Source organism: Ammospiza nelsoni, chromosome 10 (assembly GCF_027579445.1).
Source record: "Ammospiza nelsoni isolate bAmmNel1 chromosome 10, bAmmNel1.pri, whole genome shotgun sequence".
In the NCBI taxonomy this organism is placed as follows: Eukaryota; Metazoa; Chordata; class Aves; order Passeriformes; family Passerellidae; genus Ammospiza; species Ammospiza nelsoni.
Window position 1 is genome coordinate 5764838 of NC_080642.1, and position 26907 is coordinate 5791744.

The 26907-nt window shown below is 38.9% G+C and overlaps 1 protein-coding gene across 1 annotated transcript in view; it reads left to right on the forward strand.

Moving 5' to 3' along the window:
- NAALADL2 (N-acetylated alpha-linked acidic dipeptidase like 2) overlaps positions 1-26907 on the forward strand; it is a 414540-nt gene that overhangs the window by 230652 nt on the left and 156981 nt on the right. The window contains exon 4 of the mRNA XM_059479300.1: positions 13653-13923. Within this exon, the coding sequence (XP_059335283.1) occupies positions 13653-13923 (271 nt within the window). The remainder of the gene's footprint in view (positions 1-13652; positions 13924-26907) is intronic.

A 26907-nucleotide genomic window follows, 5' to 3' on the forward strand; every position in this document is an offset into this window, starting at 1 on the left:
GCTGAGATCTTAGTGAGTAGAAGAGGATGAACCATTTGAGAAATGTCTTGTCCTTAGTAATGCCTGATGCTATGGAGTTGCCAGTGTCCCACAGGAAAATGTTCTAACTGAGGAGGAAATAATCTCACCTGTACTTAAGTCTTTAATAAAGCTCCTACGTAGGTGACCTAATTTTCAGTGCTCATCATTTTTAATTCAAGATTTTATTTATTTATATGTCTAAATATGGATCTGAGATTCTAATGTTAATCATCCATTAAAAAAAAGTAAAAAGAAATCCTGGCTGTGGATAATGTGATTAATTCAGTCTTTCCAGTTGCTGAGAGGTAGACTAAATGCATAGCTAGAGAGGGTAATTTTCTTGATGATTTAAGAAATGCATCCTAGCAATGTAGTGTATAGTAAGCTATAAAGCTGTTGTTGTCTTCATATAAATGTGTCATTAAATCACATTTCCTAATATAAGTGGCCAAGGTGAACAGAAGATGATGCAGAGCAAGATTATTCTCATTTTCCATCTCTGAGCTCTTTAAATGTTCACATCTGCCTTGCATAACAGAATTATACAAAATCTTATAATGACTTCACCCCAAAAAACCCTATCAATCCAAACCTTAAATCAGCTGGTATTTGATTCTCCAAATGAAAGGTGCTGTGTTACACATGAGGACTATGAGTAATACTGTTAATTAAAATTTAGGACCTGATTATTGATGTAGAAAAAGATTTTACCCAAATTACACAAATTTGTGCCTCGTGCTAGCCCAGAGAGCAAACCTGTGGGCACAGACTGCCAAGTCACCTCAAGTGACATCACTTTTATCTAAAACTTTCAAATCTGAGTGCAAGGTGGGAAAACACTTCCAGCAGCTAGGCTAGTCCTCTCCCCACTCACCATCTGGATATTGTGAGTAAATTATTTTTATAAGCCAATACTTCTGGAGTGTTTCTCTTGTGATATGCAGGATGAAAGGCTGGGGGAGGCATACGTGGTCCAGCTCCCCTGTCAAGCTGACTTCTTTCTTTCTTTCTTTCTTTCTTTCTTTCTTTCTTTCTTTCTTTCTTTCTTTCTTTCTTTCTTTCTTTCTTTCTTTCTTTCTTTCTTTCTTTCTTTCTTTCTTTCTTTCTTTCTTTCTTTCTTTCTTTCTTTCTTTCTTTCTTTCTCTCTTTCTCTCTTTCTCTCTTTCTCTCTTTCTCTCTTTCTCTCTTTCTCTCTTTCTCTCTTTCTCTCTTTCTCTCTTTCTCTCTTTCTCTCTTTCTCTCTTTCTCTCTCTTCTCTTTCTCTCTCTCTCTTCTCTCTCTTTCTCTCTCTTCTCTCTCTTTCTCTCTTTCTCTCTCTCTTTCTCTCTCTCTTTCTCTCTTTCTGTCTCCACTCAAGGTGTGTTTGGCCCATCAGTCATTTTTTCAGTCCCAAGGCTCAAATGCATTGTGTTATTTGTTTGCTGATCCTGTCAGCCTGGCATGCAGAGGAGTGTGTTATAGGGGAATAGTGGGCTGGAGCTGACAAGGGACATTTCAGGAGTGAAATGTGGTAATGCAGGAGAGCAGATGTGAGGCCATCAAAGGCTGGGGTAACCAGAGCACACTTTGCAGTGGGAAGGGGAGGATGGTGAGGAGAAGTGGTAGAAAAGGTCCCATGAATGGAAAAAAATGTGTGTGACACGAGGTGACCCTCCTCCACACCCACATCCCAAAGCAAAGCACAAAACCTCAGAAAGAAGAGAAGGTACAGGCAGGTTTTGACAGTCCTGACATAGTAGAGTTCACTGAGAAAGATGGAGAAGAAAACTTTATCCTAATTCACGGTGACTGGCACATATTTGGGTGAGTGGAGCCTTTTGTACTCTGTGTGTACCCAGACTCTGCATTGATGCAGCATTTCCACTGATTGCTAAGGAAATTTGCTGTTTCAGAAGTCTGTAGAAAAGATGATCCCACATGCAGTTCCAAAGAGAAGCTTAAGTATTCTAGCTTTCCTAAATCCTGTTGGTGCTCTGGAAGATATTGCTTACATAAATATCATAGCTAATATTGTATTTTGTTAACAAAACTATTAACTTCACCAAAAATATGCTTAACATCTTCCCTTGTGCTCTCTGTTACAATGATTTAAAAAAAATTAAAAGTTTCTAAGGCTTAACCACATGTGATACTTGTTTAATTGGAGATCAGATTTAATAAAATGCACTATTTGTATAATTCAGTATTGCACGCATTTCCAAATTGTATTTTCCTCAGTAGCAAGACTCACAATAATGCACTTGTCCTCCTTTTTACCTTCTAACATAACCCAAGTTGCTCGGGTCTCATAGTGATTGTTGCTTGTAGAGTAAAGTTTTAATGCCAAGTAATTTGCTGAAGCATCTAACCAAAATTCAAAAATGAATGCTGTCCTAATGGTCTTTGTGACTGCTCTGTAACAAACTGAAGGAGTTGATCCAAATTTAGACGTCTGTATTTTGGTTTAAAATGAGCTTCCTTGTGTATGGTTTTAATTGTGGTTTGAGAGCTTGCAGGGGTGAGGTGTGTCAGCTCTGTGGCAGTGGAATTCTGGACACTGCTTGTGGGGATGTTTGCAGCCAGCAGAAAATGTGCAGAAAGAGAAGCCTGCAATGATCCCTCACTAAACAGAACAACTACTTCAAAATAACACCCACGTATGGATTTGCACTTGTACAATTCCAATCAGCTCATTAAAGTTAATGTGTGCAAAATCCAGAACGGGCTGTTTCAGTGTGCCCCTCTCAGGAAGAAATGCACAGGAGTTGTTGAGTCTTTTGCAGTCCTGTTTTTCTCTTTCTGGCAGGATTTTGCCTGCAGTGAAAGTGCCAGGGAATAGGCACAATATGGGCTGTAAATCTGAACCACTTTGGGGGTGAGTGGAAGGAGAAGTTGAAGAAAGGACACCACGTCCATTAGGCTGCAGTGAAACACTCACTGGGTTCCTGCATTTGCTAAGTAAGGTAGATTTGTTTTCTGAAGGTTTCCAACAAAACACAAAAAATTCAATTTATCTTCAGTTTTTCCAAAACACATTCTTTACAGATACCTCTGTTGTAGTAGTGCCTGTTGCTTCAGGTATAGCTACAATTTTCCAATTTTTTTCTTTATTTTTTTCCCTGTTTATACAGTTTGGATTGTGGCTACACTGCAGAAGTTGTGGTTTGATGGTTTTTTGTCCCCTGCTTAAAAAGTCTGATGCTGCTCTGGTTCAGCTTGATTGAATATATTTAGACTTTGAATTCCTTACTGGTTTTTTTTCGTTGTGATATTTATCCTTTTTATGTGCCAGTGAGTGTGTCATATGTGTTAATGTCACAGATTTTTAAGAAACATGGGGGTGAAATGTTGTGTCTGCATAGTCCACATAGGTAGTTTGTTACCAAGAATACGAGTAGTAATGTCATGCTAATAACAAATAGACCATCTGCCTCCCACAATTCCTCCAGCTACTTGATAGTTTAATAGATGACTTTGTCTTCATAGTAGATGTAAGAAGCAGTGGAGATAATTTGACTTTTTTTTTTTTTTCTGCAGTAGAGATAACTTGACTGTGTTCTGTATATGAGTATCTAGTAAAAACCTGCTGAACTGATGAATATCTGAATCTTGTTTTGTGTTGTCTGTCTGTGACTTCTTAACAAGAGCAAACTCAGACTCATATTTGCAGAAAGTGAGACGAAAAAAATGTACAGAAGTTTTCTGTTGTTATATAACAATCCTGCTTTTATTTTTTTGTTGTTTTTCTCCCCAAAGATTTAATTGACCTTGCAGCTTTGGACTAGAGCACTTTTACTGTTTAGCAACAGCCAGTCCACTCTGGCCTTTGGGTTGAACCATCATGGCACTACAATATCCATTTGTCCTGGCAGTTCAGGTGATTGTGCATCAAATTGTGCTGAATTAGGGGACATTTTTCAACCTGGATTCCAATTCCTGAGCGTCTGCATATTGCTGTTGTCTTGGTGTTTTATTTGTGCTCTGTTCACTTGAAAACAAACTTTTCAAATTTTTGTTAGATCATAAGAGAGGCTAAATGTGAGTTAGACAGTGTAAGTATTACTCCCTGAAACCAGCACCTGCTGTTCTGGGGACACTTTGTGGGGTTTATTTTATTTTCAGCTGGAGAAGGGCCAGAAGTCTGAGGGAAGTCTGCAGTGGACAAGGAAATGTGGATAAATAGATGGCTGTGGGGGAAGTGAGGTACTCTTGGACATGCCAGTGTCATCAGTGAATGTTGCATACAAAATGTGCCCAAGGAAGAGGTGGAGAAGGAGCAGGTCAGGTCCTTTCCTATCACTTTTCTAGAAATCTCGACCCTGGAAGGGACAGAAAGGACCTTTTTGTGTACACCTGAAGTCAATTGTGCAGGTGGTTATTTGCTGTACTGAGAGCAAACCTACTGGATTCTCATTGCCAATGGAGTGATGATTTTGGAATCCAAACCTCTGATCAGCCCCAGACTTCACATCAGTAGAGGCTTAGAACTGACCAAGCAAATACTTTGAATTTTGCCTACTTTAACAAGTTTATCCTTCTATTTTCCACACTGGTGTACAATGAAATCGGGTGTGGGGCAGATAGAACAATTCTGGAAGTCTACCATTTAAGCTTAGTTGTCTTTCAGTGAACTTTTTCGTTTGGGGTGGGGAGCAGGTGAATTCATTTTAAACAGTGGATTCTCAGCACTTTGAAGGCCTGATCTGTTTTATAAGTCCATGGAGATGTATTCAGGACCATTCTCTCCTGAGGCAAATGAGTGATGAAATGATGAGGCCCCTTTGAGGTCAGCAGAGCTGAAGGAGTCGATGAACTCACTGCAGAGGTACAGGGTTGAAATCAAAATAAAGGACAGCAGAAGGATAATAATTGAATTTTATGGAGGCAGACGATAATTGGATATTAATCCTTCATTTTCAGTGCAAATGGCATATTCAGAATGGCCTTTTGTTGGATTTCTGCTTCAAGAGGAGTGGGGACAGGCTGGAAAGGGGCCAGAAGAGGTGAAGGAAGGCAGTTGGAGATATCAGGAGCAGCAGCTCTTAGGAAATGGATGAAAAGACTGAGGAAATTTGATTTTAAGAGAAGATCAGTTGAGGGAAGGCCATGAGAGCAATCCTTATATACGGAAAAAACTTGCAGAGAGAAGAAGATAAGTCTGTTCTCAGCATGAGTGGGGGGAAAGGAGAAAATGCAGCGTATCTAAATACAGCAGGGTGATTATTTAGGATGGACAAGAGGTTTACATCTTTGGAAAAGGGCAGGAAAACAAATGCCTGGAGTGGCAATGGGGTGAGCTGAGCCTGCCTCAAACCAAATGATCTCCTGTGGCCTCTTCCCAAGCCTGTCTTTATAAGATTTTATGCTTGCTCCTTTGGAGAGAGCTTTTAGTTTATCCACAAGCAGTTGGATTTGTGGTGCAGTGTAAATAACTTCAGGACAGTGTTTTGGTTATCAGTGCTGATTTCCTCAGCTGTATATCACAACTGAAGGGTCACTTGGAAGCTGTCAGTGTTTTCAGATAAAAACAAATGCATCTCAAACACAGTTAAGCTGGTGAGATGGAGATTATCAGAACTAAAGCATGTGATATGGCATCTGTGATAACACTCTGCTTACATAAGCATGTGGAGATGGTATTTTAGCTTTTCTCCTTTTTTTTTTTCCTTTTAATTTGCAGTTTTCATTTTAACCAATACGTTCTACTGAACTTTTAAATATTTTTGTAAAATATCCAAGCTGACATATCAGCTGGGAATCTTTGCAGTTCTGTTAGAATTGCATTGGTAAATTAACATATGCTGATAAGAAAATGAGGCTGATAACAGGAAGGTTACATGGCATCATCTTGTGGCTGTCTTAGGTTTTCCTGTATATAAGGCTAACTTCTTGAAATTCATGAAAGAAATAAAAGTTTTGTAGATTCTTTTCAGATTCTAAAAATTAAACGTTAATTTTGGGATTTATCTAATTCTAAGTAATCCTCAATCTTTAAATAATAGGTAGTTTTTCTAAGTAGTGCTAAGTTGTTGTGATTTTGCTTGGGGTTTTTTTTTGTTTGTTTGTTTGGGGTTTTTTGTTTGTTTTGTGGGGTTTTTGTTTGTTTTGTGGTCTTTTGTTGTATTTTGTGGTTTGGTTTTTTTGGGGTTTAGCATGCCCTCTTTAATTCTTCATTGTCCTTTGAGAATTGGGGAATTATTTAAAAGTTAAATCATACAGTTCCAATAAAGATGTTCAATGCCATCAGAATGACACATTCAGTGTAATTACTTCAGAGTTCACAGTGTAATCTAATGATTGGCCATTGAAAGGAATAAAACACTGCCATTTGAGCAGTATTGAGAATTTTTTTTTTTTTATCTGCAGATTTCCCGTATAAAAAGCAAGGTTTCAAGTTTTTGGTGGTTTTTTTGATCAATAGGTTTTCTGTATAGAAAAAGACCCATCCAATGCTATTCACATCCACACAGAAATGTCCTGTCGCTGGAAGTAAACCTAATTGTCTCCGACAGTAAAAGGAACCACTTGGACTTGATTATGCAGCTGGTCACATTTTATTGAGACACTGACACATTCCCTGTGGTGTGGGAAGAAAAGGAGATGATCTGGTTGTGAAGTTTTGCTGGGTCAGTGCTCTGCCAGTGCATGCAGGGTTATATGCAAACATTTCAAGGTGAGGGATTGTCTTTCCCCCGTCCTCCTTCCGCTGCGGCTCGACATCGCCCTCGGCGCTGGAACCTGCTGCAAAATGCAGGGCACAGCTGTGTGGAGCTGCTGCTCCCCTTCCATTAGGGGAAAACAGAGTGAAACTCTTCATTGAATAATCAGATCTGTAAGCTTTGAATAAAATTATCTATTCCCTTTGCTGTATAGAAAACAGAGGCTATGATACCCTCGTATGCCCAAAATAAAGGTTTAGGTTAAAGCATGGAGCTTGTTTAAAATGTTTTGGATGGAATTGTACAAAGATACAGTTTGTGATGTTATGCATGCACGCTGTCATCTGTACCTTAGAGGAAAACTTGTCTCTTGTGACTGAAATTTAGCAACTGTGAAAGTTAATAAGAAAACTGCAGTTATGGGCGTGTTACTGATTGTGAAAGCATTGAGAGATCATCTTTCAAAGATGCTCCTTTAATAATAATAAAAAACCTACAAACCCTAATGAAGTGAATTAAAGGCTATTTAAAGGGGGTACAGCTCCTTTAAAAAAAGAATACAATCTCTACGAGCAGATAAATACTGATTTCAGAGTTCCTTTAATAATAATAAAAGAGGTTTCCTGTGTAGGTACTTTCATTGTGTACATATTTTGAAAGAACTTTTTTTAACAACAGCTCATCTGTTGAAAGCCATTTATTGTAGTAAATAGAATAAATGTATTTTGTAGTAGATCAGTCCAGTTTGTGGTAAGCATTTGAAGTTTTGTGTTAAGGAGAAGCAAGGTCTCCTGGCTTTGCTAAAAGGAAAGTGTGTCATTCTTGTAACCAAAGGGAGCAGTGAAATGTGGCAGTGACTTTTTTAGGGCTGAAGTGCACAGTGTAAAAGTTATTTTCTCTCTCTTCTTTCTGTGGAATTTAGTCTTAGGATCTGATAAAATAGTCCATTTGATGGACTGGAGCTGTCATTCTCCATGTTAAAGGTTCTGTGATTAATTTACTGTTCTTAAAGCGGATAGTGATAACCATCTGTGTGTTGTTTGGGGTTTTTTAATGTTGTTGAGGTTTGTTTGTTTGTTTGTTTGTTTCTTTGATAACTGAAGCCACAAGTATAAATAGCCAGTCTGGTTTCTGTTCCTAGCTCTGTCTCTGCCTACCTGTCCCCTCTTGAGTGATTTCCTTATCTCATATTGGCCCTCTAATGTTCTGAAGTATTTGTAAGATTTGGATGCTGGCTAAATGTCACATAAAAAGCTTTGGAAGGCTCACCTATGGCCAGTTCATGACTTTGCAATGTTTAGTGTAGGGGAACAAAGAATTGCTTGTTTTCCAATGAACTCTGGAGTCAGAGAGTGAATCAGTCATTTTTCAATGCCTTCCGCCATCTGCCTTGAATGCAAGTTTGGCTTGGATCATGGTGTTGGAAGGTGAGAATTGAACTGTCCCCATGAGTTTTATTTAAAAGGTATAAAGGCATTTGACTGATGTGATGGGTAGGAGCAATAAACTTGGTAGTCCTGTAGTGAAAAAGCATAAATGTACAAAACAGCTAAGCTTGGGAGCCAGCAGGGGCTGAGATCTGAGAGTGTTCTTCAATCCCATGGCAAAGAACCTCTCAGGAAAATGAGAGGTTTGCCCTGGAGCAGTTCTGCATGAATTTATACCACGATAGGAGAAGATACATATGGTCAGGTACCCCAGTAAAAGTCTAATACCCAGGTGGACTTATAGACAGTGCAAAAATGCTGTAAAGTTTTGTTTAAAAGTATTTCTCTGTTTTCTCTTAGTATGACTTTGTAAAGAGAGAGCATGACCCTTTCATTGGAAATACCTGAAAGCCACAGTACACATAATGTCTTTTAAAAAAATAAAAATTACAAAAAGTGTTTATTTTGCTAGAGAACTACACAACCAAATCTAGAGCTGGCATTCTGCTTTCTGACATTCCTTATTTTTTATCATTTCATGAATTGAATTTATTTTGTGTCTGTGAGAACAAAACTGCCATAAAACAGTCCTTTTTGTTAAAAGCCTGAATTGTACTTCTTTATATTAAAGCATGTTAAAATGCATATTGTAAAATGTGTAAAATTTGTGGTGCAGATCTGTAAATATTCCCTTAGATAGCAAGCGCATTAAGTTGTTATCCAAGAATGAGCAGGGGTTAATTGTTATTATTATTATTATTGTTAGAAATATGCCCAGAATATCCAGAATGTATGAAGACTGATGGTAGATGTGACAGAGGACATTTCATAGCATTTTTCTCCAGCAGGTGTTGGTGATTTTGCAATGTAACCTGAGAACCTGAGGTGCTTCAGGATCCTGCATGCACCACTTTGCACTGTGAGCATGTTTCTCTCACCTCCTGATAAATATTTATCCTCTCTTGGACCTGAAATTATTTATTTCTGCATTTTGGGAGCAGCAAATTTGTGACCATCAGTTCAGACCATGGGAAATCCAAGCGGGCAGGTTGGAGACCAGCCCAGAGGAGTGCCCTAATTAACAGGAGCATGTAATTAAAATTGAAGCAGATGTGGCTTGGGCAGGTGGTATTTCCTGAGCGCTTCCTGTGTGTGCACACTGTGTGTGATGGACACAAATAACTCCTCTTTCTGGAAATGTGGGAAAAGTGTGGGAAATGCTGCTGGTGCATCTGCTGAGCAGTTGGTGTGTGTGGGTACCACAGCTCGGCTCTTAATGGACTGAAATGAGCTCTGAAATCCTCAACATATGAAAACATCTTTAAAACTCAGCCTGGACAAAGTTTGAGATTTAAAAAAAAAAAAAGATACTTGCATGAGAGGCTATAAATGTAATAACCCCATGTGATGCATTTCCTGCATTCTTCTGTGATTATCTGCTGCTAGTTACTGTTGGGAGCATCATGTTAGAGAAGAGAACGCTTTGATCTGATGCAGCTTTACAAAATATGAGCAGTCATTGCAACTCACAGGATCTGAGAGCAGCTACTCAGCTGAAAAATCAATCTGCAAAAATTCCAAAATGGCATTTGTTGTTAGCTCTTACCTAAAAAGTTGCTTTATGAACAATTTCAGTCAACTGGAAGAAAACAGCGGAAATTTACAGTCAAAATATGGGAATAAGGCGCTTAAACATCTAACTCTGCAAAACTGGAATTCACAATATTTTTTCTTAGTAGGCCAGGAAGTGTAGGCATTTCTCCATGCTCAATACTGGTGGCAAATCCAGAAAGAAAAAAACTAACCAAACCAGCCACACTTGAAGTTTTACATATTTGTGGGGAATTTTTGTCTCTGTAGATATTTCAGATTGAATCTGTAGAATCCTTCTGCAATTCCAATTCTTTTTCTTGGGGTTTTATAGCAATTAAATAGGATTATCTGAGAAGTAATTGTGTTATATAGTTAAATTATTCCATCTCTTGGTTGTTAGAGTGACCTGTTGTAATTTTTCAGTATCTGTTGAGTGGTGGTTCAGTGTCCCAGCTGGCTTGTTTGCAATACCTTGTTCTCTCCTTTGGCAAGCTGTGTCAAAAATGCTGTTCTAGCAAATGACTTTCCATTAAGGCACGGCAGGTCTGTGTTCCCCATGGTTACCAAATCGAAAATTACATTTGTATATTTTGTGTGTGTGTTCATTTATCTTCTGTAATCTTCTGGTGAAGAACAGCCTTTTGATGCTGCAGAGGCTGCAAGAACCCTTGGCATTATTACAGATCTATTTTCAACATATTTAAAATTATTATTCTAGGTTAAGGACTTTGAATCTTCAACAGTGGTGATCTTTTCATCACATCAAAATGGGAAATCTCTACTTTATTCAAGTGAAGCATGGTGAACTTTCTAGGTTTTAAGTGCAATTTTGCCTGTTTATTTTCTGAAAGCCTTTTGAGATGGAGGAGAATGCTCAAGAACTGAATTTATGTCCTGGTCTGATGTACATTAGTTCCATAGTGATCTGTATTAGAAAGTAAAGGTCAGGAATTTATGGAAATCTCTGAGAGCGTCCTATAAAGGCACAGGAGTGTTCAGACTGGCATTTTCACATTTATTAGTGTTGATTCTGACTTGAGACCAAATCTTCAGTCTGTGGTGGCTCCACTTCACTGGATTATGTAAAATTACAGCAACAGAGATGTGCCCATAAACTTTGTTGTTATTCCCATTGAATAAACCTGAAAAAATGCCTGAATAAAGTATCTTTTTAATGTGACCAAAAGGAGTAAAAAATTTGGCTGAAGTTGTCAGAGGCAGTGCTGTAAATGGCAATTGGCAATCGCATTGGTGTTGGTTCCTTCTGAGCATGCAGCTGCTTGGGGAGCTGAGAACATCCTCACCCCGAGGGGCTGCTCCTCCCCACTGCTGAAATCCACTCTGGGACTCTCTGAGCCCTGTAAATTCTAGGAATTAAATAATTTGAGCATTTGGAAAGGAGAACTGTGAAGTGCATGTGAAGTGTTGACACTCTTCCAGGCTGAACTGCCAAACTTGACAATTTTATGAATTTGACTGGGTTTAGGAAATACTGGTTTTGTGTATTTTACTTGTTATGCAATTAGTATGTGAAAAAAAAATAATGAGTTCAGTTTCCTATGACTTTAGGTTCATGCAGTCAGCATCAAAGGCAAATGCAAGTCAGCTATTGTAATAAGTCTGGGAAGAAAAAAATCTTTCTTGTGTTGTTCATAAGATTTATCAAAGTAGTCTAATATGTGCTGATTTATTGTAAAATAATGTATGCTCATAATTTGCAATTTGATTTTAACATGCTATAAAGATATTATGGAGTAAATAGTGAGTGGGATCATTTCTGTAACTTAATCAGAAATGTTGTCACAAAAGTTTCAAAGACATGTTGATTTAATTATGAAGGGGAAAGTTACTTCTATTAGTAAGGGAGCAATTTGCTTATTGTATCTTCCTCTTTCAATGCTTAATTCCTTTTATTGTGACTGAATACTTCTGGTTACAGTGTGCCATAACCCTATTGGCCTGGGATAAGTTTCTTTAATTATTTATTCTATTAATGTTTCTATCACCTGAGGAAAATGCAGCTATTCCATTAATGATTGTGTTAATCAAACAACTTTCTGTATTTCTGCACAGCCCAAGTTTATGTCATTACATTAGCAGGCACAGGAGATGAAATTGCAAACTTGTAATATACTGCAGATTGGATTAAGTCATCTGTGTGGTGTAGACTGCTTGAAGACTTATTTTAGATAATTTAAAAACATTAAATCTGGAAGACAGTTATTGTTCCTGACAGGATCCCTGAAGTCTCAACATAAGGCCAGTGTTGTTGTAAAGATTTTGAACTTTGTGTGTGAACAGCCTTGCTGGAGCAATGTAGCCAGGGATACAACATATTGCTTTGAATAAATATATTTTATAAAAAACAAATTTATACCAAGATTTGTCTGTTTAAAAAAAAAAAAACTTTTGCAAGTTGGAATAATCATTCTGCCCATATAATGTGATGATGGGCATTAGGCATTTCAATGGAGTAGCTAATTTTTGAGCCATTTCTAGGTGTAATAGGTGTTATAATTTTACTTTCTGCCCTTTTAAGGCCTTGATGCTGTCTAGGCAGTAAATGTTCATTTTTCAAATGTCCAGCCACAAGATGGGTGGAGGAGGGAGCCCTTGTGCTTGGCTTCCATCATAAGCTTTGCTTGCTGGGGCTCTCCTGGGGCAGTGCAGACCCTTCTAGAAGCAGAGCCAGTACCTTTAGCCAGGAGCTTCCCACCTGCAGCACTGCAGCTGATTTTGGATATTGCAGGGGCACCTGGAAAGCACCTGGGGGGATTCTCAGATACCTGTTGCTTGCTTAAAAATACTATACGTTATTCAACTGTGTATTTTTTGATGTGTGCAAGACAGCCAGGGTGTTTTTTGAAGTTCTGTTGGGAACCTTAAAGCAGTTAGGTTTAGTAGCCTTTTTGTGAAGAGAAGGTTGTGGACAAGGCTTTCAGGCAGTGTCACTATCTCTTCACTATCTCTGTGCTTGGAAAGCATACATCTGTGGTCCTTAATCTTCTTTTCACTCCTGAGAGCTTTGTAGACACACAAAAAAACATCCAAAAATCCAACTTGACAGAATTCAGCAAATATTCCATAAGCTTTTTGTGGTGCAGGTGGGTAGTGCTTTTTTATTTGAGTAATGAGTTTTATTTCTGTCCTTCTTTGCTTACATGACTGCTTGTCTGCATAAGTGGGGGAAACCTTCAGTTGCTCCTTCAGCAATTCCATGCTCTGAAGTTATCATGGCAATAGTTTCAGCATCTGGAATCCTTTGGCATGTGCTGGGGAGGAGGGAGCTCCTTTGGTGCCTTCATCCTGTGGCCCCTGTGCCAGCCAGGATTGAAAGTGATGCCAGCCCAGACCAACCTGAGTTCCCGCTGACCATCAGTGGATACTGCCAAAATAATTCCCATCTTTGCCTCTTCTGCTGGCCAAGCTGGTGGCTCAGGTAATCCTTCAGTGCAGGTAGGAAATGTGAAGAACCTGCTGACAGTGAGCACATCATTTGGGGGAACAGTTCCATTCTGCTTAGTAAATTTGCTTTCCTTGATGAATTTAAGCCAAACATGTAATTATAACTATATAATTACAACCAATTTTCAGCATCATGCCTTCCCTGACATCCTTGAGTTGTGCCTTCAGATTGGCTTCTTCATGTTTATAGATTGGTTAAATTAATGCTATTTTATAAATTTGATAATCAAATTATGTGTAAATTTTGAAACAGTTACTGTGGTAATTTCTGTAGGATTCTTTATTTCATTTGGATATGTTTCCTATACATACATTTTTTTCTTTTATTTCCCAAAAAGCAGTTGCCTTTGTGTCATACTTGGTAAGAAAATATGAAAGTTGTATGGTTTTTTTGCATATTTGATGATATATTTTTAATAAACTCATGCACTGATGCATACTTACCTACAAGAGTCCTGATGGGAAATAAATTAAACTTTACCTATGTGTTTTTTTTTTTTTTTTCCAGAGATTTGTTAGAGTTCCCCAGAGGAGATGATGCAGACGTTGCAGTGAAAATCGAGGGTCAGTGGCGTTCCCAAGGCCTGGAGGATGTCCGGCTGCTGAATTACTCCGTTCTGCTTGACCTGCCAGGCCCTGCTTCAAACACAGTCACTCTGCAAAGCAGCGGGGAATGCTTTTATCCAAGTGGACAGCGGTGCAGCACAGACCCCAAAACACTTCACAGCCCAGACCTCCTGTACTCCTATGCAGCTTATTCTGCCAAAGGAACTCTTGAGGTAACGTGGCCATTTGTCTCTGTCACTTGTGGTGAAATAGAGTTAGGAAACAACAGCTTTTACTGAGCATGACTGGAAAATTACACTCAGAATCACAGAGTTATTTAGGTAGGAAAAGACCTCTAAGATCATCAAATCCAATTGAAAATATGCTGAAATGCCCAGCCTTAAAATAAGCATTTTTATGTGAATTATGATGTGGCCAATCGTACTTATCTTAATTAACCTTACAACCTTTTATCTATGAATACTTCATAGGAGATTGATATAGATATACACTCACATATATCTATGTGAATCTAATTATACAATGTAATTATAATTTTTTAAGTGTCTGTTTATGAATTGGCGCATTTTGCTTGTGTGTAAAAACCTGGAAGCCGTGTCTAGAGTTTCACTTTATCCTTGCTGATGTATGAGTGCTTCTGGTTTGAGGGATGCTTGTAGGAAGGATGAGGCTGGTGGGAGTGCTGGCCTAGTACCTGGAGCCTCTGAATTATGGTTGTGGATCTCACATAGTTTCTTCTGTGACAATTCAGTTGACATATCTGCTCTGTTTCCTCTTGAAAACACCGATTTGTGGTTTTATCTTACTGCAGTTACTCTAGGAAGTTTTGTCAGCAATAAGATTCTACCTATTTGGACTTGTTACTTGCCAAGTGAAATAAGATCTATGATTATCTTGTTTTTTCCTGTGTACTGTCTTTGCTGTCTGTTTTCCTTGAGCTTCTGACTAAATATTTTGAGATTGCACAAAGGAGCCATCATTTCTGTTTAGCTTCCTAGCTGAGATAGTGTAAATCTTAAAAAATATTTCTGAAATTCAAAAATTGCAATTTCACTGCTAATTGCATTATTGGCATCTTCCTCCTTTCAAAAATACTGTATTATTCCACTGATGCTGGGGGTTTCTGTCTTGCTTTCTGTCTTATTTAAATGACATGTTTGTTCATGGCTTAGAACACTTAGAGACTATAAAGGAATAGATTGTGAACATCTTAATATTTAAACATGCCTCCTCTCCATGCTGAGTTTTGTCATCCTCGTTCTGGGGCTCTGTCCACTAAAAATTTGTTGCTGAGAAGCAAAATGAAGTAGGAAAAAAGAGGTCCTAACTTGCATGATACATGCTTTAACTTTTCCATGTAATAATGAATGTGGTTGCCTTCTCATATCACTTAAAAAACTCCATATTTAATATTATTTTCTCATTGTAACTTAGTAAGAGTACCTGTAATCAGAGAGAGGAATGGTTGTGACCTTTGAGGTTTTATTTCATGAATGTCAATGCGGTGCTAACAAATTCATCAGATTGAAGGAAATCCAGTGTTCCGGGAAAAACCGCTGCTGTTATTCCCAGCAGCACGGGCTCCGCTCTCCATTATGTTCCAGGGCAGTTTGCTTTTTTGAGTTCAGCAGAAGTGAGGACCACACACACCTTCCTCATCACAGGGGCTGGACCTTGGCTTTGGCAAAACTCCAGCCTTGCACTGGAGCCAAAGAATGACTCTCTGCATGGTTTTACATCAATTCTTTGAGATACCTCAGCACCATTACAAAACTTGAGATGTGTTCTTCTGTTCTTCAAAAAATCTACCTGAAATGTCCTTGGATCTAGAGTTTTTGCCCAAAAGGGAGATTTCCCTATTTGTTTAGGCTCTAGGTAAATTGGAACTATCTAACCTTCCTGACTTTCAATGCTACACACTAATCTCTACTATTTAAACTAATGGAAGTAGAAAAACTTTAAATGAGAAGTAGCAGGTGGTGGCCGTTGCTGGGCTCAGCCATCAGAAAGTGACTTGATTGCTTGCAGTGGAACTACAAGTCGCGTATTTTGGATATCCTGCAGTGGTTTGTGATTGCAAAATCACGAGGGTTTTCCTGTGAACAGGTATTTTTATAACAGCTACTCATAACCTGAATAATTTTCTTTCAAATGTGGCACATCCTTAGCAGAAAATTCCTATTATGTGTCACTTAATCAGGCTGAATTGCTAATACTGCCTCGATGCTGCTGCTTCATTGTATCTCATTTGTCTGTTTGGTTTGCTAGAAGTTGAAGCAAATAAAACCATTAAGCTATTGCAGTCTGGCTACCAGCAGAGCTACAGCTCCACTTTGATGTTGACAAGGTTATTTGTAGAACAGCAAGACTCATTTTCTTTGACCACCTGTCATGTCCATTCATCATACGGCCATTGTATATGAGCCATCCAATTTGTGCTTTCTGGTAACAGTCTAAACAGCATTTGTGAGTAAAAATGTGAGCATTTGTGATCTGAAATCTACTTCAAAAACCTACTTAGTGCCATTGTGATGGATGGTGCACTTTACTAGTTCTCTATATTTCATTGGACTGTGAAAAGGTGACAGTGTTTACCCATCATGGTGACAGGCAGGGCAGCTTACAGTTCTGGAGAGGGCTGTCGAGTCACTTTTGAAATAGATATTGCAGCAGTTATGTAAATAATATATTTTAGGCTAGGTCAGCCTAAGGAAAGAACGACATACCTGAAATATATTTTTATTAAAACTTAAATATCAGCCACCTTTTATGGAGCTTAAACCTTTTGTCTGCTTGATAAAAACAGGAAAGCTGCTCTGGCCAGCAGAGTGCACATATAAATGGAAATTACATTGCTTCAAATTTATGCATTAAAGCAAAATGCATTGTCAGACAGTATCCAGCCAGTCTCCAAGTGAGGGTGGTGTGGTGAATCCGAATGTGCTGCTCCTGCCTCCTGCAGCTTTGGGATCCAGGAGCTGTGGGGATGCTCTGTCCCTGGGGAGTGGAGGGGGCTGAGATGGGGAACATCAGCAGGAGCTGATTAGAGAGGGCTCAAACCCCCAAAATCTGGTGTGCCCTTCCAGTTCCACTTTAGTAAATGGTGTCAGTAGCCCATGTGTGACAGGCGTGTGGTGATCCCTGAGTGGACCACAGGAGAATATATTCTCCTTTGGGGTATATTTGGGCTTGCAATAGCATGGGTGGCACTCAGGGCACTGAACAGTTGGTTTCAATCAGTTCTGCTGAGTGCAGCAGCTTCTGGAACAAACACATGTCCACAATGTTTGTCTGCTCCCTCCACTGTTTCTTTAGAAACTGGAAATAGTCCTAGCAGATATAATGGTTGGTGTGTGGGAATAACGTTCAAGGACGGCCTAATTAAAGCAAAATGTAAATGGTATTTGCTTTGTATTCATGCATTTCCTGAAATTCTATTTGTGTGACCTGAAGTTTTCCCCACTTTCCTTTCACCTTCACTCTTTACTTTATAGAAGTGTTAAGGAACTTCTGGCAATCCTAAGTCTGCTTTCATACTTTGAACTGAGGTATTTGGTGTCCTCTGTTGTATGGCATTGTCTCATGATTCACTACTCTGCCTCTTTTGGAATAATGCACCAAATGCCTGTTGGTTCTTTTGCTGCCCCTCTCTTCTGGTTTGAGGTTCATTTCCACCCTTGTGGATGTTCTCAGCAAGCCCAGCAAAACATCCTGTTTCATTCCTGGATCTTTCATGTACTGAAAGGACTGTTTTGGTTCAGGAGCCAGGAGAGGATGCAAGAGTAGAAGTACTGGCATGTTCCTGGAATGGAGATGCACATGTAGGCAGGGATTATTTGAGGGGTTATGGACAGAAATGAATGGTGCTCATCTCCAAGGCAGTTCTCCCAAGACCTGACTATATTTATTTTGTATTTTGGCCACTGCTCTGTCCCCTGAGTACTTTGACTCCTCTGTTGTGTCACCTCACTTCCCTGCCATTATCCACACTCCCAGTTCCTACTGATTTCTCTGTTGCTGATCTGAGGCATTTATACCCAATCAGCCAGGGGTACCTTTGATGAGTTTTGGAGGGGCTGTAGGGAGCAGACAAGTGGGAATGCTGCCTGCCTGCCTCTACCCACACCATGCAGAAGAGATTCTCTGCATCTGCTGGTCACGTCTCAGTCTGCTCCGGTTCGTTTGTTTTGGTGACATTTTCTCAGCTAAATGAGAGCCCACCGCAGAGATTAATGCAACCTGAAGCAATCTGGGATGTACAAGCCCATCTGTTAAGCTCACTCAGTCATCTTCCCATCATTCTTCAATCTTGGCAAGAGGGGAATAAGGGAAGCAGGACTCTGATTTGGCTGTCAGATCCTCTTTCACAAGGAAGGGAGTTTGCCCACTTCTTATCCAGTATCCCATTTTCTTATGGCTGTCTTTAGATGCCTCCTTTCCCCATCCATCCCCTTTTTTCCCCAGATTCTTTGCAGGAAAATGGGAGTCTTCCTTTCCTCTACTGCTTGTTCCTCTAACCTTTCCCACTCCTGCCTGAAGTGTGTCCTACTGTTCCACTTGTGTTTCCTACAGTTCCCTCCCCTCCCTGCCCAGGTTTACAGCCCAGTTCTGGCAGCTCTCTTCATTTCCAGCTCTGCACCAAAAGGTCTGGAATTCCTCTGGGGGGGACAGTGCATCAGGAAGTCCTTGACCCCAAAGCTTGCTTCCATTTGATTCGGTTTCATTGTGCTGGAAATGTGATTAGTGCACCCTTATTATCTTTTCTCTTCCCTCCAGCTAATCAGTGGTAATTTCCTTAACCATATTTCAGAATTAAGATTGGTGTCAGCGGGTTTTAGAAAATTTTAAAATCTTCCCAGGTTATTTTTATCCCCAGGCAGAATTTCTAAATGAGCCTTCTGCAGCATGCTCACTAGCACATCTTGAATTCCAAAGGCAGAGAGTGCCTTTAATTTAGATTAAATAATCGCAGCATCTCTTCCTAAGTCTTTCAGTCATTTTTGATGGCACATTGGTGCAAAATACCAAGCTGGAGGGAATCTTGATGCATGTGTGCATTTAATTCTTTTAGGCATGCCAAATTTAGTTCATTATTATCTTTATTAGCATTTTTAAAGATTTCTTCTCTGAAGAGACATGCACTAGCTAAAATGAATCCCTAGCAACTGAAATCAGTTTTGCAGATGGTTAGGGCTATAGGTTGAATAACACATACACACAAATGAGAAGAATCATGTGATTTTTTTTGGTAACATTTATAAGTTTTAGTGCAGCTTTATTTATCTTTTATTTATAGAAGAGTTTCTCTGAAACCTCTTCCACAAATAATCATAATTTAGACCACTGCTCTGCATACCAAGTAGGCACAGCAATTTTCCAAGACAATCTCACTAAGAATATGGATTTTAGAATAGAGTTGACCTTTAAGCAGAAAACAACATTCAACATTAACTACAGCATAGCTGCCACTCCGTTATAATTACATATAGAAAGCTGTGAAATGCAATGTGAAGGTTATATAATTTAAAATTGCAGGCGAGGGCTCCAAAAGCGATCATTGAAGAGATGTCCTGCAGAACATCCTGTCAGTTTTCTGGCATGTATCACATAACCATTAATAAATAAAGTTGTACAGTTCTCTAAAAATAATAGTAGTTCATCGTGCTCAAAGCCCATAATAATATTGCTGGGAGATTTTTGTGTCATTGAAGGCAGGGTTTCAAAGATGCAAATGCTGCTGCTGCAAAGCCTTTTGCTGTTTTATAATTGCAAGTCAATGCTGTCCTGATGTTTTACTAATAAAATGTTAGTAATGGCATTTTAGTAATCATACCATTAATAATAAATGAGATTTTTAAATGATAAAAAAGCAAAAGGTGAGGCATCTCGGTATCTCGAGACATAACAGATCACTGAACACTTCCATGCCACTGCACAGAATCCGCTGAAGGCATTTCTTAGCGAAGCCTCTGTACAATATTAGAGAGGGAGCAATGTTGAACCATAACAATTATTTATATTCCAACTACATGGTAAAAACTAACGGGTGCAAACCCTGAGGGCTTAGGAAGAGTATTTGCTGCCTGTTTTAGGTTTTAGTGCAAGCAGAATTCCTATTGAAATAAATGAGAATTACATCATTTCTAAGCAGAGTTAATTTTGTCTGTTAGCAGTCAGTGTGAGAGAATACCAGTGAAATTTGTGCAATTCATGGGTCTCCAAGGAGGATTTTCCTCTTTAATCTTTGTGGTATAATCAGGGCCACTGCGTTGGCATCACCTCTGCAGTTCAGTGGATACCTGGGCTGGTGCCCACCCAGTCAGGCTTTTTGTCAATCCCACTCTTTATTAAGGGTGTTTGGTTCAAACCTCAATACAAATGTATTCAGGTCAAGTGGAAACCTTTCTGCCAAATCCCAAGTCATGTTTTTCTGAGGAAGTGCCATCTTCTCTCTCTCTGTAACTTCTTCATCTTCTTAGTCAATATGAACCTACCAATAACATACCTGGGCTTTCTTCTCTGTTTAAGTTTGTAAAGGCAAGATTCTACTCAGAGGAGGAATTTTCAAGTGAAAAGCTTCTCATGCTCTGAGCTCTTGGGATTGGGTTTTAGGGATCTTTTTCTTTTAAATTTCTCCAGTATTCTGGAGGTTTAAAACTGCCTCAAAGGAATCCTGCTTACGCTGTAAAAAACAAAACTTTCCTTCAACAGAGGGACTATTAAGTAAATATCAGCTTTTAAAAAAATGCTATTATGACAAAAGCATCATAAGAAACAACTAAAACTGATATAAGAACAAGAACAAAATATTTTTGTATTTGTATAATACTCAATCTTTGTCCCTAAAACTACTTACATAACTTTATTGTTTAAAAAAATGTAGTTTCATGCATGAACAATAAAGAACTGCTTAAAATGCCGCTCAGTTCCCTGGTAGTTATGAGTGACTGTAAAATACAATATTGATTAAACTATTGCTGCTTCTCATTTTTTTTTTAAGTTAGTTTTTCAGGAAGAGAAGCAAGTCCTAAAAATCTCTTCAGGAACATAAGCAATAGAAAAGCTTCTGTAGTTGAAGGCAGATTCCATTTTAGTGAGCATAAACATTGTGTGTGTGGGAGCATGGGCACAGGGCTCTGACCCTGGCAGGCTCTGGCATCAGGCATGACAATATGGGTTACAATTGCTGCAATCAAATTGTTTTTTAAAGAGAAAAAAATATCAGTCTTCTGCCATACTTCACTTGATTTATTTTTTTTAAATTGGAGGAAAAAAAATATAAATATGGTGGTTCCTTGTGAATTAGAGCTGGCAGCTGAAAATAATCAGCAGCGGTTATTTTAATTTTCAATGCAGTGTGATAAATCTTACCAGGTAAAGCCTCAGCAGTGTTTTATCTTAGGAGTTCTCTCTACCTACCAGTACAACTACTACAGTCAGCATTGGACAACATTTTTTCAAAATCTTAAAACTTACTTTCTTCTAATGTAGGAATATGAGTTCATTGGATGTTTTTCTGTGGGAGCCTCTATCTCATTGTTAAAATATTTTTTAATATTTTGAAATGAAAGTAGCACTGAAAGTCCAAAACAAGTCTAAAGATTTCTTATCTCTGTGGTAGGATGTGGTGATACAAAATCCAGATATCTTCTAAGATGAGCACATGAAAGAGTGGGAATAAGTTCTCACTTAAAAAAAAAGAAATAAGGATCCTTGGGAGGTTTCAAATGTAACCTAAATTAGGGATAAAGCTGTCATTTTAAGAATAATTTGGTGAGAACTGCAGTGTGCCTGACTTCTTTGTTAAAAAACTTTGGTATTAAAGAGCAAAGGATGTACCTCTCTGGAGAGGGCTTTGAGGAATGCTCTAAATCTGGACACAGCCTTGGTAGTAGGAAAGACCAAAAAAAGAAGAAGATGACTCTCAGAGAAAATCCTTTGAAGCAAATACCTTTTGAAACCTTTCAGAGCAGGTTGGAAAAAAAAATGCTGCTGTGATACAGCTGGTTGAAATATATATATATATATATATGTAAGAACTGAATTCTTAAAAATGCGAAGAAGAATAAAAAAGCTAAAAAAAAAAAAAAATAAAATAAAAAAGAGCCAGGCAGTAGCCATTGGCAAGTGTAGGTTTGGTATCCAGGTGCTGTTGGCAGAAGTGCATTGACTGTGTATGGAAACTGTCAAAATGCCAGAGCCTCTGCACTGGCTGGACTAAAATGTCCTGAGAAAAAGCTTTTGTTCAGAAATTCCCTATTAAATCTGTTTGGAAATACAGCATTTAAACCTCTACCTACGAGCTGCAATCCCAGGAGAGAAGTATCTCTTTTAAAATAAATAAATAAAAAATACCGCAAAGTAAATAAAGCTGAAAATGCATTGGTCTTCCCTCTTAGACATCCCTAGGTTTTTATTCTGTCTGATGTGCTGTCTCTCCCACTAAATATAAATAAATCTCATGTCTAACCTCATGAAATGAATATTAGTTACAGTGTTTATCTCGTTAATTTAGAGGGCCTTAACGTGAATTAATTCCGAGCTCTATCAGTTTTATTCTCACAATTATTTCTGGTGCTCCTGAGCTCTGCAGTCCAAAGGGAAGGTGCCTCATCCATCACCAGGCTGTGACTGGCCCAAGAGCAGGTGTGTGTGAGAAAGAAGGTGCTTCAAGGAATTTATCTTCCTTCCCCTGAGTTATGTTACCATATAGAGTTCGCCCTGTCTGCTGCAGAATTCACTGCCTCCCTCTGGTGCCTCCGAGGGGCACAAAGGTGAAGAAGGATGGAGCAGGTCTGGCAGTGGCTGCAGCTGAGGGAGAACAAAGCTGCTAAATATGCAAGAAAGCTCCTGCTGCCCTCTCACCCAAGAGGGATGTGTCTCCTGCTGCAGGCCAGGCGCAGTCTTCACCTGGGGGATGTTTTAGGGAATGAATTAGGAGGAAAATTCTAGAAAATTTACGTTGCTGGAAAAACAATTAATGCATCGGTTTCCTGACAAAACATTTGATTCAAGAAAATTTTGTTGTGTTTTTATCCATGTTGCCCTTTTACCACTAAATCTTATATGTCTTGAGGCTAAAATAGAACATTATAATCATGAAAAGTGACAAACTGAAATCTAGGATGAGAAATTATATCAGTAAGGACAGTGCTAGGCTCAGGATTTTGAGGATAATATCGATCATCCTCGATATCAGGATTTTGAGCATAATATCCTTTGAATTGAGGTTTTTCCCTGATGATCTCACTGCTGCTGTAGGGTTGCTCTGCCTGAATTAAACTTCCACAACTCTTCCATCTTCTCTGCAGTCTCTGTAGATAAATTGTTGACAATGTTCACGGGGTAGATACCAAAAATGTAGAGGCAATTGAAGAAATATGCAGGGAACCCCCTCAGCAGAAGGTAAAAGTGGTGGACATGGCTAATGGTGACTGTTGTGTGTTCTTTATTTCTGTATTGAATTGAGTCTCTTGGGTTTATTAAAGTCAAAAAAAGGCACCAGTGACTGCAGGAAGATGGATCATTAGGGAAATCTGTGCTGGAATCAGAGTTATGAGAGCACACACACACACTGAGCTCCCTGTTCCTGGTTTCTTTTTGTTGATTTTTCAGGATCCAGGGCAGGAAGGCTCAGAAGAGGTGAAGAGAGAGAATTGAGCTCAGATTTCTGTGGTAACTGATAGTTCTCTAACAATGTCCCTGACTGCTTTTATTGTGAATTGAGCCATCAAATGGCATTGCTGCAATAATACTGAGTGCTCTGTGCTGCTGTGAGAGAGGCTGACCTGGATTCCAGGCTGTGTGGAAGATGAGGGAAGCTCTTTCCAGGTCCAGGGCTCTGGATGGGCTGCGCTGATGGCAAAGCTTTTGCTTTAAGCAATAAAATAAATTCTGTGATGTCAGGCAGGTTCCTCTTTCCTCCCATCAATCTGTCCAGATTACAGAGTCTCTTCAGACTTTCCCATGTGTTTTAGATGATATAAAAATTTTTCCAGCTTTTTTTTTAAGATGCCACTGTATAGGAGGAGTGGTTTACTGGGAACTTCTCTATAAAGAATAGGGTTCTGTCCTTTGCATGGGATTTCCTCTTCTTCTCCAGGTTTTTCCATCCCTGACTGTGAGAGCACATGAACCAAGTTCTCAAATCTCTATGGGGTTTCTGCCCACACTTAAGAGATGAATGTTCAAAATATCTGTGTGAAATTTGGCACAGTTCAGGAGAACCTTCACTCTAATATTTGGAAACACGTGGGATAAAGGTGAACTACTACTGGCAAAATTATCAAAATGAAGGTCTCTGAAAGAAAAGCCAAATGGAGCTGCCATGTAAAACCTTTACATTACTGGGCAATGTAGGATGCACATCAACTCCAAAATCTTGAGTGTACTTTTAAAAGCAAAATTTGAAAGCCTGAAACAGAAAATAACTTTTTCTTCCCTGTACAATTTTCTTATCTGTGAGACAGGAATGACACACTACATGTTTCTTGTAAAATAAGTCTGATTCTAAAATGTTAGGTGGCTGAAAACCAGAAAAATATTCTTGTTTAATCACAGAGGAGAGCTGTTCTCAGGAACAGCTGTATTTCTATATCTAGATGCTTGTCCTGGTCAATCATTTGGGCCACTTGAATCTGATATTACTCAGGCACATTTGCTGTTTTTATTGGAGTCCTTTTCTTGTCATCTGAATATATTTTTAGAACTTATTTTTCTCCAGTCCTTTTTCTACAGATGTAATTTAGAGACCTATAAATCTGTGCAATGACTCAAAACAACAGAATTCACAGGAGATGGAAAAGATGTCATTTTCTTTTTCACAACTGCATATTTGCTTCTGAAAATTGTTTGCTCAAATGCTGCTTTAACTCTCAGATTTGTGTTTGCATCATTACATGGTTGGCCATCTCCCTGATTATGTTGAAGTGGATGATGTTGGGCCAAGAAAAGGCTGTGAGTAGTTTGTGAAAGATAATTTATTGTAATCCAGAAAACAAGAGTTCTCCCCACCAATTTTGAAAGGTCAAGTGTTCTCTGCATGCAGTGGATGACCTCCCCTTATACATATGAATGAATATTTTTCTCTTTGAGGTAGACATCTGTTGTATTGTTATATATGTCTGGAAATGTCCCTTTGGTCACTTTGGGTCCCCTGTCCTGGCTGTGTCACCTCCCAGGCACTCCCAGCTTACTTGGAGCAGGGAAAGCAGAAAAGGCCTTGGCTCTCTGCAAGCCCTGCTCAGTAATAATAATAAAAATAATCTCCATTATCACCCCTGCATTCAGCACAAATCCAAAACACAGCCTCATAACAGCACTGTGAAGAAAATTAATTCTACCTCAGCCAAAACCAGCACAGTTCTGAATCATGAATTCCAGCCTGGAAGACTGAAAATTGTAGGCTGTTTTCTCGACATTTTGTTTTGATGCAGCCAAACTGACTCAATTAGACAAAGCTGAAGCACCTGTCTCTAAGGAATTAAAATATCAAATGCATTCTAAGTTATAAAATGAAATATATTGGTTTTACTTAGATTCCAAAGCACGCGCGGTGTTTCGGTCCAGTTGTACGCGTTCTGTCTGTGGTGGTGTTTGCATTCACAGGTTGTTCTTAGGAGCTGATATTTCAGTCAGGAGATGATTTTACTTCTCTGGGTGTGTGGGTACAGCTCCTGTAGCTCACCTGGGCCTCTGAGCAGGTGGAGGGAGCTCCCCCAGCTCAGTTTGGTCCCTGCCCTGCCCAGCTGTCCTGCACAGCCTGCGTGTGGACAAAGTGCTTTTAGACACTTCTGTGAGCTCCAAGCTTCTTATCTAAAGGCTTAATGCCTGTACCTACTCTAGGAGGGAATGCCTCGTTTTAATTAGGTGTGATATAAATGACTGGAGGACATTCTGCAGCCTCTGGATGCCTTGTGTTCAATCCTTGTGTTTCACAGAAGCCAAGGAAATTTCCACCAAGCCTTGGGAAATTGTTGAGTTCAGACACAATAGGAATGGATTCTGACATAAACCCCTTTCATTGAAAATTTTAAGGCCATGTTTAAATCACACCATTATAATTTCCTGTGTACATATGTAGCTTATGATTTATTTTTTTTAAGATACCACATCACAGCTGAGTAATTCTGTTTTGTTTAGTTTATCCTCAGTCTATATAATTTGTAAATGTATATTTGCATGAATAATTACCTCTGAATAAGCTAAACCAAGCAGGCTGGCAAATACAGATTACTCTTTTTTCTTAGGAAAGGATGAGCAATGTGACTTTATGCTTTGGGGACTAATGCTACTAAATAGCCTTGCAGTTAACTCTTAAAAAGAGGGGGATATGAATATCATTAAACACATACAAGAAAGAATAATTAGGATATAAAATTTTGTCACTAATGAAGTGACAATCAGCACTGCTTAATGAAAGTTTGAAATAATAATAATAATATGAAAATAGATTATTATTAAATAATAATAATAATCTAATAATCTCGTGTCCTTCAATTTTTTTGTAACAAAAGGTGTTGTTAGAGATTCTAAAATAAGTAAATGTCAGTTTAACGTGTCTGAAAATAACAATGTCTTATGTCAAAAACTCAAAAAGCTAGATTTGTATGTATTATGTAAAATAGAGTAAGAAAGTTAGAAAATAGAAAATATGAAGAAAACCTACCCTAATATGTTGTTTGGATATCTTGGACATCAAGAGTTAAGAAGTAATACTTAAATACTAGTTTTGCCTTTTGGGAAACACAAAGAGTGTAATTTGGAACAGAGTTGGGGGTTATGAAAAGTAAAATAAGAAAAAAGAAAGTGGGGAAAAAAAGAGAACTGAGTTGTATCAGTTCAGATTTATTTGGGGCTCTGTAACCATAAAATACAGAAGAGCTCTTTTCTGCAGGCTGTAAAAAGGCTTCGATCTTGACTCAGTCTCCCTCGGAGTTGGGAGGGAAAAAGTCTTGCAATAAACTGTAAGAAGCAGGGAAGCAAACAAGTTTAACCTCCGTGTCTTTCCAGAAATGGTCCTGCAGCAGCAAAAGGAAGCTGTGGGAGCAGCTGCTCCTGTGTGATGGGGCTGTGAGAGCTGGACAGGCAGGACCGGGGGAAGGCTGAACATCAAATGTGTCTGTGGCTGAACCCTGTCTGCAAGGCCAAGCTCCATCCAGCTGAGGTTAAGGGGCATCTCCTTTTTCTCTTGTTTT